The sequence below is a fragment of the Bos grunniens genome, chromosome 12 (assembly GCF_055505025.1).
Source record: "Bos grunniens cultivar Pamir isolate PY7600 chromosome 12, Bosgru_T2T1.0, whole genome shotgun sequence".
Lineage (NCBI taxonomy): Eukaryota > Metazoa > Chordata > Mammalia > Artiodactyla > Bovidae > Bos > Bos grunniens.
The window spans coordinates 11,905,662-11,919,294 of NC_141176.1; the positions used below are offsets into that span (position 1 = coordinate 11,905,662).

Consider the following 13,633-nt stretch of genomic DNA (forward strand, 5'->3'; position numbering starts at 1 on the left):
GCAAAGATACAGTCTTGGACTTACACATGAGCTGTCCTCCTGAAAAGGAATAAAGAGCACTGGCCATCCAGTTCAGGCCTGGAGTCAGAAACTTAAGAGTTCCAGCTTGACTTGCCTTGGCAGCCCTGCCCAAGGGTTAGATCTAATTGCAGCTTTTGAGGTGAAAGGGAATGGAATCATCTGCTGTTAATTTTCCATTCTGTATGTTTGGACTTTGTTGCTAATGACCAGACCGCTTATTTTCAATTTCAAAGGGAAGTCGAGAAAATTTTGAAATTTGTCTCAATGTATGTAGCCAAACTTAAATGTGTCTCCTTCTACTGGGGCACATTCATCAAGTACAAATTCTCTCCCCCGTGGGAAAGAAAGCTGGCACAGTGTGTTCAGGGCTGCTCTCTTGCAAAGAACAGCTCCATTCTAAACCACAGCTGCACTTGGCTAGAATAGGGCCTGAGCTCACTCATTCATGGGTGATTGCAACTCCCCCTGGGTAGGATTTCAGATCTGGGATCCGTTTTCGGGGGGGCCTCAAAGAAAAGGCACTCGAAACACATTCTTCACAGCTTCAGGGGAGATTGTTTGGAATGGTCTGTAGTTTTTCTTAGGGTGTGTGGACTGTGTTTTCTGCCTTTGTTGTTAACTGCTAAACTAACCCTTGGTTTGGTGGTTAGAGAAGTAAACGGGAGGGTATGAAGAAGGCTTGGATGACATTAGTCTTTCCTATAAATGTGTAGTTTGGCCCTCACGAGGCTGGTTAGAAATAGTCTTGGCAGAAGCGCTGTGTATCTAAATAGTCATTTCTTGAGGATGCATAATACGTGTCTTAATTGCCGCCAAGAGTGGATCACAGACATTTGTTATACTCATTTATCTGTTCAGTGCTTTTCTGTGGAAGAGAGTATTTGAGAGAGGTGGGTCCTACTGAAATGTAGGATCTCCCCAGCAAAAAGGAGACACCCTAGGATGATGGAAGTAAGAGCAGCTCTCTTTTGCCAAGCCTTTTCTGTGATTACTGTTATTATCTATTAGTCCACGATTAGCAAGCTCTTTGCTTAGCCTTAAATGTGCTATCTCCCACGTTCCCTACCACAGTCCAGCAATGCAGGCCCTATTGTCTCCTTTTTTTCTGATTAAATAGTGGAACCACTTGGACAGTCTCTAAGGTTTTGTCTGTCACCGTGGATGGCTGGCTGGTATGGAAACCAGGCCCTCCTGGATAGACTTGGACAGGGATCACGTGCCTGTTTGTCAATCATGGTCATGTTTGAAGGTGTCTCTTCAAGGCCGTGGCCCCCTCGCCGGGTCCATGGAGCCAAGGCTGAGCTCTGTTGGGGCCCTGCATGAGGAGTGGGCCTCAGTTTCTCTAGCTGTGAAATGGAAAGGATTCTATTTAATGATGCTGTTAGCCGCCCACTCCAGTATTCTTGGGCTTCCCTTGTGGCTCAGTTGGTAAAGAATCCGCCTGCAATGTGGGAGACCTGGGTTCGATCCCTGGGTTGGGAAGATCCCCTGGAGAATGAAAATGCTACCCACTCCAGAATTCTGGCCTGGAGAGTTCCATGGACTGTATAGTCCATGGAGTCGCAAAGAGTCGACGTGACTGAGCGACTTTCACTCACTAGAAACATCCATAAGCTCAGGATTAGAAAGAAAATATTTGCCCTGTTTGATGTTTTTAAGAGAACAATAAAATGCACATGCCATGGTGTGTCACATGGGCCAGATACATTTGGGCCAATGTTTTGCATGAACATGTTATTATGAAGCTCCCACGAAGCTCTGAACCTTTGGGACTTTGGTTTTTCGCTCTGCATTTTACAACTCCATCACTCTGAAGACTACCCACTGCATTCCTGCTTTTTTGAAGAACCTTTCTTTTTCTCTTAAAAAAATTTAGAGGGAAAGACAAATGTTCTATGATATCACATATATGTGGGATCTAAAAGTATAATACCAATGAACTTATATACAGAACAGAAACAGGCTCTTATGGACATAGGAAACAAGGTTACTGAGGGCGGGGGAAGCAGGGAGAAGGATAAATTAGGAGTATGGGATTAACAGATACATACTACCATATATGAAACAGAGAAACAGCACGATTTATTGTGTAGCACAGGGAACTATATTCCATATCTTGTAATAACCTATAATGGAAAAGAATAAAAAAAAGGATATATATGTGTATCTGAATAATTTTGCTGTATACTTGAAACTAATACAATATTGTAAATCAACTACATTTCAATTAAAAAATTGGTTGCTAGCATCCAAAGGAGAAAAACTAGACATTCCTTCTTTTAACCAGAGAAGCAAGTTACTTCCATTGGAGAGAAGAGCGGATGTTTAATAAGGAAATATGTCTTCCTGTTTCTACTTACAGGGAATCCTCCTAAGACTTGAAGAGGGCCAATATAACAGTGGCAAGGCAACTTCACGTTAGGAGCGATTCAAATCGGGCTTGATGAGAATTGTACTTTTCTTCTAGATTTTGGTTCCAACAGTCAACACCAGGCATTTTCGTGAGAGCAGTTTCAGCTTTAGCAGTGGAAGGCAGCTCGGTTAGGAGCCGGGGCAGTGAGGTTCAAGCCTGATCCTCAGACATGCTGCAGGCATGGTGAACATCTTTGATTTGAACTTAGCTCGAAAACCCTGTTGTTCTTTCAGTATTTTCAGCACTGTATGTATACATCGTGACTTCTCAAATGTGTTCAATAACATTTTAACTCATCATATACTAAATTTTAACCAAAGTGTTAATTTATGATTCCACAGATTGATTTTACAGGAAGTTTCCAATATTAACTGGCACTTTAAAAGGTGATGTGAACTCACATCTTTGATGGATTGGAGGTTCCTTTTTCCTTTGAGGGGGGAAGTTTTTTGCTTCTTAACAGAAAAGGTCCAAGGTCTACTCTGCATGCTGGGGCTTTTATGATTCTGTTGGGCCATTGGAGGGAAAGAGGAACTGGCTTCTCTAGCTGGTGCAACAGAGAAGGCGATGGCACCCCACTCCAGGACTCTTGCCTGGAAAATCCCATGGGCGGAGGAGCCTGGTGGGCTGCAGTCCATGGGGTCGAGAAGAGTCAGACACGATTGAGCGACTTTCCTTCCACTTTTCACTTTCATGCTTTGGAGAAGGAAGTGGCAACCCACTCCAGTGTTCTTGCCTGGAGAGTCCCAGGGATGGGGGAGCCTGGTGGGCTGCCGTCTATGGGGTTGCACAGAGTCGGACAGGACTGAAGGGACTTAGCAGCAGCAGCAGCTTGTGCAAGACCTAGATCGTCTGTATTTCTTTGCCTCGACTGTTCTAGCTTGACCCTGGGAGAGAGGACCTGGGGGGCACATGTGACAGGTAGCCTACTAGCTGATCTGACGTAAGAGCCACTGAGGCCAGGACTTGAACTTGTTCAAGCCGAGAGGGAATGAGGGGTTCGGAGCCCTCAGGGTGTCCTGGTGTGAACAAGTGTCACTGGTAGACGTGTATGCATGTGTGTGCTAAGTCGCTTCAGTTGTGTCTGACTCTTTGTGACCTTATGGACTGTGGCTCGCCAGGCTCCTCTGTCTGTAGGATTCTCCAGGCAGGAATACTGGAGTGAGTTGCTGTGCCCTCCTCCAGGGGATCTTCCCGACCCAGGGATCGGAACCTGGGTCTCCAGTGGCTCCTGCGTTGCAAGCATAATCTTTACCGCTGAGCCACCAGGGAAGCCCCATCACTGGTGGACACCTGAAGGCATATAGAGGGACCGAGCAGCCCCAGAAGAGAAGCTGGAATAATAGTGGTGAGATTGAGAAATGCTTTCTTATTCTATCAGTGTAGCTGTTGGAATGTAGATGTTGAGCGGGAGAGCTGACCCCCTCCCCCACCCCGCACAAACCATTCCCTGTGGCGAAAGGGAAACAGGTCCAAGGCTTTCTTTTTCTCAGTTAATTACTATGGTTTGCTTGCCTGAAACATGTGGGATTGTTCTATATTTACAGGAGCTCCGGGCCACGGTTACTGTCTGTGGTTTTCCTTCCCTCTGGAGTAACACACGCTGGTGCCAACCCCCAAATTACCTTTCTCCCCACCCCCAAATGAAAACAACACGTCTACCTTTTAAACAAGTCTTTGTTTTTATAGCCAAGTTTTCCAAGCTTTGTGGGCGCTCCTATGGTTAAGATGTTCGAATATTTAATATGCTCACATTTCTTTTGATGATGTCTTAGCAAACTTGCTCCCTGAATTTGAGGTTCCTGGCTTCAGTGAGCCAGTTCGACTTGCCAAGGACATTTCTGATGGGACTGCGGAGCTGATGGCGGTAGATATTGTAAGGCCCTGCAATATCTAGCTTTGCCACCTGCCAGGGGTCCCCAGATCATCACTGCTATATGTCCCTTGAGCCCTTGTTAATGGCAGTGACTGATACTGGGCAGGCAATAATACATTACTATGCTATCAGCCAGCAACACATTGCTGTCACTTGTCAGACTAACTGGCTGTTATTTTGCAAGAAATCGAGTTCTAGGGGAGTGAAAAGAACAGGAAGGCAAGCTTTGCTTCCCTTTTAATTTACACCTAGCATGCAATCTTATTCACTGTGGAATGAAACTTTATTGGATAAAGGGTTGAGAGAGGTTGGATTACTTCTGTGTTGGTGGGATTGTTCTTGGGAGGTTTGTTCTAAGGCGCCTCTGAAGATAAATTTTTTTCTTAAGAGTTTTGCTACTCTCTAAAGAAGAGGAAGAAGCTTGGCCCCAGAATCTGGAGTCTTATTATTCCCTGTGGTGGCCTTTCTTCTGAGCATGCCTTCCTCCAGTTTGTTGAAAAAATAAAGCCTGAAAACCATAGGCAGCACATGGAGCGCCTGGGTTTCTTATCCCCCTTTCTTAAAAGAAACTGAAGCTCCGAGACGAAGTGACTCGCACAGCATCACACGGCCTCGGTGCCACACAGCTCTAGGGGGACAGCAACTAGGATTTTTTTTCCCCCCTCCGTCTCATTGTGAGAGTAGCCTGAGCTCATTATCAGTTAGAGGCAACTCCTGATTATTTGAAAGGTTGGCTCAGTAGTTTGCAGCTGAATCTGCCAGTCAAGGAGCAGTCAGCTTGTCTATATACATTTCCTGAGGTTGAGGAAAATACTTAAAGGAATTTAATAATTAAAGGAATTTAATAAAATAATTTAATAATTATTTAATATTTTAAATAATTATTAAATATTTAATAATTAAAATATTAATTAACATCAATTAATTATAATAATAAATGTTCTCAATTAATATAATATAATATAAATTACAATGTATAATATAATATAAATATTTAATAATTAAAATATTAATATCAATTACTTATAATAATAAATATTATTAATTAATATTAATTAAAATTAAAATATTTAGTAATTAAATAATTACTTAATAAAATAATTAAAGGAATTTAATACAAAAAGGAATTTAAGCCCCAGGCTCTAAAGGGTGAGCCGTGAGCTGTGGTGATGTCCTGGTGCAGTGTGACTCTGCAGGGTCCCCTAGAGCAACCGAGTTACCTGAGGAGTCGTGAATCCCCACCGGATTCCTGTTCCCTACCATTTTGCGGGGACCATCTCCATGTCTAGTTCATTACTTTCTCCCAAACTCAATAGCACTTGGTCTACTTGGTGTGTGAAGCAAACAAATTGTGTGTGTGTGTGTGTGTGTTTCCCCGTCCCCAAGGGGTAAGTATACGTCGATGTAAAATTTCTGGGGAGTTGGGGCAGGACAGAAGTGAGGCCCAGAACCAGGGCCTGGGTGCAGGACGGGGTGCAGGAATGCCGGGGAGGCAGGGTGGTGACGGTGGTGGGGCCAACCGCCCCTGAGAGGTGGAGGCCAGGGTGCCGCCTGCGGGGCCCGGGAATGGGGCGATGCTCACGGGGCCCTTTGCAGCCAAATGCACTGTGGCAGAGACCTGCATGCCTTCCTCCTGGCTCCCGGGTCCGGGCTCGAGGCCTGCCTGCCTTGGGCTGTCTGTGGTTTTCCTGCCCCTCAGGCTCGTTTCGCCTTTTCCCCACAAGTCTCTTGGGTTCTATTTATGGCGATTCCCTTGCCTCTTACGAGGTGACAGGTGGTAAGATGACGTGGTGGGTCTGCAGTGAGCATGACTGCTCTCCCGTGTGTCGGGGGGAAAGGCCTTCACTTGAGAAAACCCGCATCGCTCCAGAGTGGGGCTCAGCTGACAAGCCAGCGCGAGGGCTTCCCACTTTGAGTTCACCGAGTACAAGTGTCCCGGGAGATAATAACAGAGGTGCCACCAAAACAGTGTCCCGTGGGCACGTGAAACCGCCAAATAGGGCTAAGCCGGCTTGTTTATCACAAGACATCTCAGGCACGTTGGAGTTTCATCAGAGGACCCTCCAAGGGGCTCGGTGTGTCTCAGGGTCCAGGGACCATGCAGTTCTTCTCAAAGGACCACTATTCTGGGAAATACATTTTTGCGGAAATGTAAGCCTAACATTCAGAGTTTCAGATCTCAGTAGGTGTTCATCATCAAAGCCCTGAAAAAGGATTGTGGTCCTTTTAGGTGGCCCGGACTGGACCTAAGAAGGAAGGATCAACCGCGAGGGTTGTATGTGTTTGGAAAACTGAACGTGATGGGTGTGTTGGCCAGGAAGACAAGACGGCCTGGGACCACCTCCTCGGGGCCATGGGGGACCTGTGAGGTGCCTTCTTTAGGGATGAAGAGGAATTCTCTTGGGGCCAGAACCTTCTGTTTCTGAAAGCTGTCTTTTATTCTGGTTGTCTCTTGTCACTGAGTCCTGTTCCTTTTGAGTTAAGAGGAGCAAAGAAAGATGGTTTTGCCTCCTCCTGAGCTGGAGGCGATTGGATGAAACCAGGTGCATCCCAAGGAGGAGAGGGAGCCCGGCCCGGCCATTGTGGTTCAGCTGCCCTCTTGCACCTGAGCAGCCTTCCCAGAGCACGTCTGTGCTACCCTCGTGCCAGGCTTTGTGTTTTGTTTTAACCAGGAAGGCTGTTCGTCTGTGACCTCAGAGGCCACATCCTGCTTCCACCGCCGGCTCTGCCTCTGAGTCTTTGAGTTGGTACAGCTCAGCCAGCAGCGAGCGCCCTTTCTGTGTCACCACCATAGGACTGGGCTGGTTGGGGTTGGTTTCCTTTCCCTTGGCAGGACTCAGAAGTAGGATCTCAGAACTTCAGAGCTGGAAGGGACTTTAAGGATCATTCAGTCCACCTTCCCATTTTACAGATGGGTAAGCAAAGGCCCATCTGTATAATGGGAAGGTGGACTGAGTCATCTTTCAAGTCCATTCTGTAAGCAAACCCACCCCCACCCCCAAAAGGAAATGGCAACCCACTCCAGTATTCTTGCCTGAAGAATCCCATGAACAGAGGAGGCTACAGCCCATGGGGTCGCAAAGAGTTGGACTCGACTGAGTGATCAAGCACACACACACACACAAGCAAGGGCCCAGAGACATTGTCTTGTTCCAGGGCTCCCAAATACTTGGTAGCTGAGATGATTTCCTAGATGCTCAGCTCAGCTTTGCTTCTGGTACCTTGCCTCGCTCTTGTTTTCAGGAGCAGGACAATGGAGCCACCCAGTCACCCAACGTGTTTGTAATCTACAGCCTCCAGGAGAAGAAATCTTTGTCTTTGACCTTCTAGCTTATCCCCAGAATACAGGAGCTCAGGAAAGACCATGCCAAAGACTCTCTCGTGAGCAGACAGGGAGGATTATTAAGTAGTGGGATCCAACCTTAACTTTGTATTTTAGGGGGTTCAGAGGGCTGAAGGGACATTTTTCAGGAAAGATGGTTCCTTATGTCTCACATCCCAAGCCACCCCCGCCCCCCGCCCCTGGCCTCCATCGGCCAAACGTTGGCTTAGCTGTCAGACACCTGGGCAGTGGGCACCCATGTGTTGCAAAGGAGGCTGGTCTGGTCATGATGGTCCTGTTGACCCTTCTTTTTTTAGGGAAGCAAGGACCTTTGGTGTGCCTGATTGGAGACACACACTCACACATACACAGGCATACTCTCCTGTCTCAAATTTAGGAGCATAAATATAAAATGGGCGTGAACTTGGGCAAACTTCAGGAGATAGTGAGGAACAGGAAAGCCTGGCATGCTGCAGTCCATGGGATCACAAAGAGTCGGACATGACTTAGCAACTAAACAACAACAAATATAAAATCTGGAAATCAAATTTTTTTTTTTATAACTTTGCTCCCTTTGGAGAAACACTGTTGGTTATCAATAGACTAGGAGACTGATAAACCATTTCTAATGAGTTATGTTTTCTTTCCTGAAAGGTGCTGAATCGCTTTATAGGAACAGCTTCAGCTTCAGTGATGAAAAATTGAATTCTCCAACAGACAGCACTCCAGCTCTGCTCTGTTCTTCTGCTCCTGCTCGGAAAGGTAAGTCTACTAGTTGGAATGTGAGTTTTTTGGCTTCCTTATTCCCTCTACTCCTCAGCCTCTTCTCTCTTCTGCCTTACCCCTAACCAGTCTTTCCCAAATGTGCAAAACAAATAGAGAAGACTAGTATCTTCATACCTGGGGTCGCACAGAGTCGGACACGACTGAAGTGACTTAGCAGCAGCAGCAGCAGTGTCTTTGTACAGTACAGTGTAGAGTAGATTTTGTTATTTCTCAGAATTTTGATCAGCATGAAAGTGAAATCAGGTAACTGGTGGGTGGCAGGGGATGGATGGCTCAGATGTTACAGAATCCACCCGAAATGCAGGAAGATCCCGTTTCAGTCCCTGGGGTCAGGAAGATCCTCTAGACAAGGGAATGGCTCCCCACTCCAGAATTCTTGCCTGGAGAATCCCATGGACAGGCGAGCCTGGCGGGCTGCAGTCCATGGGGTTGCGAGGAGTTGGACACGACTGAGCCACTAACACTTGCACTTTTTTATTCCGGGAAACGATGTAGAGAAGGGAGAAAGAAAATGTGTAGACTGCAGACGTTGTTTTCTCTTGTGTGTTGTTATCAATTCGGTGCTAAATGATAGTGCTCTCCTAGACTGGCTGGTTCTAGAATGTAAAACTCAGCAGTTAGGATTTGCAGAAAGTTGAGTTCTTTTTTTTTTTAATTGCATTAACTCTTTAAAGAATGCTCTCAGATGACCAATTTAGCAATTAAATGGGGTCATCATTATGAAACAAGTGATGATCTAACATAATTCAAAATAGCAGCTTCAGCCTGCCTCTACTGCGATATTAATAGACAAAAAAGTTTTTAAAGATGCATGAGCAGTTTCTTATATTTTGGAGCTAAGTAAATTGTCTCCAGCCAGAGAGCTGAATGTTCTATTGGGCAAGTGCCCTTTGAAAACAAAAGGAGTTTTTTTTCCCCTTAAGAAATGTTACACTCACTGAAAATAGTTGCAGAATGCAATAAAAATGGAACATAGTTAAAAAGAAATATGAAGATTTCATCATTTTCTCACTCAGGCAGGAAGGCAGAATTTCGCCCTTTTTCAAAAGAGACCTTTTAAAGTTCTCCTCCCCACATAGCAAAGCCAGCAGCCCCTGGGAATTCCGCCATTGTCCAGCCCTCCGTCTGTAATAGATCTGTTGAATTGAGAGAGACAGAACAGTCTAGAAAGTGGCTTAAAACAAGCCCAGATTTGCTACCTGATCCTCTAGAGGTAGAAATTAAAGAGGGGGAAAAAAGCCCTAGTGGCAAATTGACTTTAAAAGCTAAAAACAGTGAGTTATTTGTAGCCAGCTTCCTAGGTGGTGCAGTGGTAAAGAATCCGCCTGCCAAGGCAGGAGACACAAGAGATGTGGGTTTGATCCCTGGGTCAGGAAAATTCCCTGGATCAGGAAATGGCAACCCACCCCAGTATTCTTGCCTGGGAAGTCCTTTGGCTGTAGGAGTCTGGTGGGCTCAGTCCGTGGGATCGCAAAGAATCGGAGGCGACTAAGCTCGAGCATGTGCTACTGAGGGGTCTGATTAATAAAGACGTGCATCCAGAGAAGGCATGAACAATGAGCTCTAGAGGAGAAAGCAAGACACGCAGAAAGAAGGACAAGTCTTAGGATGTGGATGGAACAAGATCACGGTGGGGCCTTGTTACCCTGTGTTGGCACCTGCATGGCACAAGGCCGCCCAGACCCAGGAGCCCCCTGTCGCCTTCCCTGTACCCTTTTGACAAGGAACAGTAGCGCTTAGTGAATTCCATCCTGGGGGCACCACGTGGGCTGAAGTATTGCCCTGGAGTGATAGTGTGAACAAGACTGCGTCAGAGAAGTTGAGCAGGAAGTAGGGACTCTGGGTGTGCATTCCACACACTGCATTGCTTCCCGAATATTTTGGCTGCTAACTCAAATTCTACACAATCAGAGAGTTAAAACTTTCAATCTTCCTTCCCTGTCCCTGTCTCACTGTACCTTCCAACTTGTTTGTTTGCTTCTCGATTTTATTTATTTATGGCTGTGCTGGGTCTTCGCTGCTGCGCACAGGCTTTCTCTCGGCGTGGTGAGCAGGGGCTCACTCTCCAGTCGTGGTGCAGGGGCTTCTCGTTGTAGGGGCTTCTCCTGTTGTGGAGCAGGGGCTCTAGGGACGCGGGCTCAGTAGTTCTGGTTCATAGGCACCAGAGCCCAGGCTCAGTGGCTGTGGCACACAGGCTTCTTTGCTCCGCGGCACGTGGGATCTTTGTGGACCAGGGATGCACTTGTCCCCTGCAGTGGGAGGCGGATTCTTAACCACTGGACTGCAGGGAAGCCTCCACCTCCCAGCTTTTAAAGTAGCGAAGAGAGATACTTCTTCTAGGCTGCTGGGATATGGGTGGGGGATGGGGGGATGATGAACTACAAAACTCAGAAAGAAACATTTAGGCTAATCTTCAGAAAAAGCTTCTGAGTTGCTTGTAAGTAAACTTTGGAGCAACCACTTAGGGTTTGTACAGGACACTATTTAATAAAATCTCAGAAGACAGAGAGATGAGGGTCATATAATTCTGGAAAAATCAGATTCATCAGCTGTCTTGAATATAGAAACTGAACCTGAACTCTTGCTTTTCAGCCAAACTTGGAGATACGAAAGAGCTAGAAGACTTTATTGCTGATCTGGACAGAACCTTAGCAAGTGAGTACATGCCTGGTAGTTTAAAAAACAAAACAAAACCAACCAGCACCTCTGATAAAGTTCAGTGATGTTTACCAGCTTGTCTGTGGCAGGAAGTTATATCATAAGGTGTTTTTAGGTTCAGAAACAGGACCCTAGTGGCTCAGAAAGAAATCCTGAGGATAAGCTGGCATTGAAGTTGACTGCCTTTGCAACCAGTGAGAACTTGGCCCCCAACAAACAATGGCATTTTGTTTGAGAAGTGGAGAGTAAAGTAGTAGTTAGAGTGAGGTTGGAGCCTTCCCAGCATGGTGGCCTGCCAGGCTTTTTCAGAAAAGAAATCAGCTTATTGACCACTGAGTATTATACTGATTAATAGAGCTGACTCATCGGAAAAGCCCCTGATGCTGGGAAAGATTGAAGGCAAAAGGAGAAGAGAGTGAGATAGTTAGATAGCATTACTGACACAGTGGACATTAATTTGAGCAAACTAAGGGAGAGAGTGGAGGAAAAGGAGCCTGGTGGGCTACAGTCCATGGGGTCGCAAAGAGTCAGACACAACCTCACGACTGAACAGCATTATACTGACAAACCAGAGGGTTCAATCTCAGGGGTCGGAGAAAACTTCACAAGTTAGAGCCAGGGGTTTGATCTGACTTCCAGAGGGTTGGGTTCCCAAAGAGAAAATTGGCTTGGGGAGATCTTATAACCAAAGACCTACACCAGTTACTGAAAGACCTGGATCAGGTATTTGGTACCCCGTTTCCCATTTGTCAGTTACGCTAATGGCACCCCATTCTCTGTGACCAAAATTTTTGAGAACTGAAGGTATCAGATCATAATTGCCATGGGGGTGCCTGGAAGAAAGGACCCCGAGAATCAATCCACACATTCCACTTCCAAAGAACAGGCTCACAAGCGCCAGAAGGGTCAGCTGGAGTTTCCTGGATGACACTTTCCACAACTTACCCTTGGGGGGCCTTGTTCAGTCACAGAGCAGCCCTGGAGAATTTCATCTTAGCCCCTTCCATTTTACAATGAAAGAGTCAGTTTTCCATATCTTATGCTGTGCTATGCTAAATAGCTGGATAGGATCTGAAAAAATAGATCCAAACCTGGTTACTTAAAAAGAATTCTGTTCTTAAACAAGGTTTCAGACAGACCTACCTACTATTAGGTGGAAAGTTCTTCTGCAGTTTCTGTGTACTAGAAGACGTTATCACCCATACCATCCTCCATCAGAAGACCAAGGTCTGTTTTGACAGAGATGATTGTAATTGCAACACATTTTGTGTTAGACCCGTGGAACGTGCTTGTTGGCGTCATGAAAATTGCAGCAGGCTGCCCAGTCATACCAGTTCTTCAGACGTACATTACAGGGGAAGCCTGCCATTAAGTTTGGTGCTTGGATGCCTGTCTGGGAGGTGTGCTCCGGTTAAGCATGTGAGCTAAGTCGCTTCAGTCGTGTCTAACTCTTTTCGATCTTACGGACCGTAGCCCACCAGGCTCCTTTGTCCATGGGATTCTCCAGGCAAGAATACTGGCATGGGTTGCCATGCCCTCCTCCAGGGGACCTTCCCGACCCAGGAATCGAACCTGTATCTCTTAGTCTCCTGCATTGGCAGGCGGGTTCTTTCCCACTTGTGCTGCCTGGGAAGCACATGGTTAAGCATAGGAATTGTCAGCTTTTGCGAGTGGATCACCTTCTCTGTCTCCTATTGACAGGCATGTGAAACAAGAAGTTTTGGGTCCTTCCATCCTAAGGGAGAAGTTTCAGAAAGCTCAGAGGACCTGATGAAATCAGCTACAGAATATGCTGCTGGAGGGGGCAGAGATGTTGCTCACCCACCACCAGGCTCGTCCTAAAAACACCTTTGGGCTCATCTCTGGGCAGGTTAGAGACTGACTTTGTTTACCTGCTTGCAGCGTATTAGAGCAGATGACTCATGCTAATGTTGTATTTCCTCTTAAAACATAGCTTCTCTGTAATTTAAAATGCTTTTATGAAAATATTTGTAATTAATTATATATAGTTGGAAACAGTAATATGCTTTCCCCATTATAATATATTTTTGTATGCAAATAAAGTTTGAACTGGAGTCTGTCTTTTGGAAGCCTTCCTTTTTTCCCCCTCTTGGTTTCTTTCAATATGTTTCCATCCAGGTGGTGTTCAAGTGGAAATAACATACCTCTTGACTTCTAATGGGGACTCTGGGTGCTGCCACGTTGCACTAGTCAGTGGGATGATTAGTGAGAGAAAGTGTTACTTTGAAGCTCATTCTGCACTCTGAAGGGAAATTCTGGCATATGGTTGGTGGGAAATTTTAATTTGAGGATTGTGGGTTTTTTTTTTTTTTAAAAGCTTTTTATTTTGTACTGGGGTATAGCCAATTAACAACCAGTCCATTCTGAAGGAGATCAGCCCTGGGATTTCTTTGGAAGGAATGATGCTAAAGCTGAAACTCCAGTACTTTGGCCACCTCATGCGAAGAGTTGACTCATTGGAAAAGACTCTGATGCTGGGAGGGATTGGGGGCAAGAGGAGAAGGGGACGACAGAGGATGAGATGGCTGGATGGCAT

At 45.9% G+C, this 13,633-nt stretch overlaps 1 protein-coding gene across 1 annotated transcript in view; it reads left to right on the top strand.

Moving 5' to 3' along the window:
• The window catches only part of RGCC (regulator of cell cycle), a 15,307-nt gene extending 2,156 nt beyond the window's left edge, over positions 1-13,151 (top strand). Inside the window, exons 3-5 of the mRNA XM_086328811.1 lie at positions 8,287-8,394; positions 11,011-11,073; positions 12,778-13,151. Coding sequence (XP_086184937.1) covers positions 8,287-8,394; positions 11,011-11,073; positions 12,778-12,785 — 179 coding nt within the window. The 3' untranslated portion in view covers positions 12,786-13,151. The remainder of the gene's footprint in view (positions 1-8,286; positions 8,395-11,010; positions 11,074-12,777) is intronic.
• The last annotated feature ends 482 nt before the right edge of the window (positions 13,152-13,633 follow it).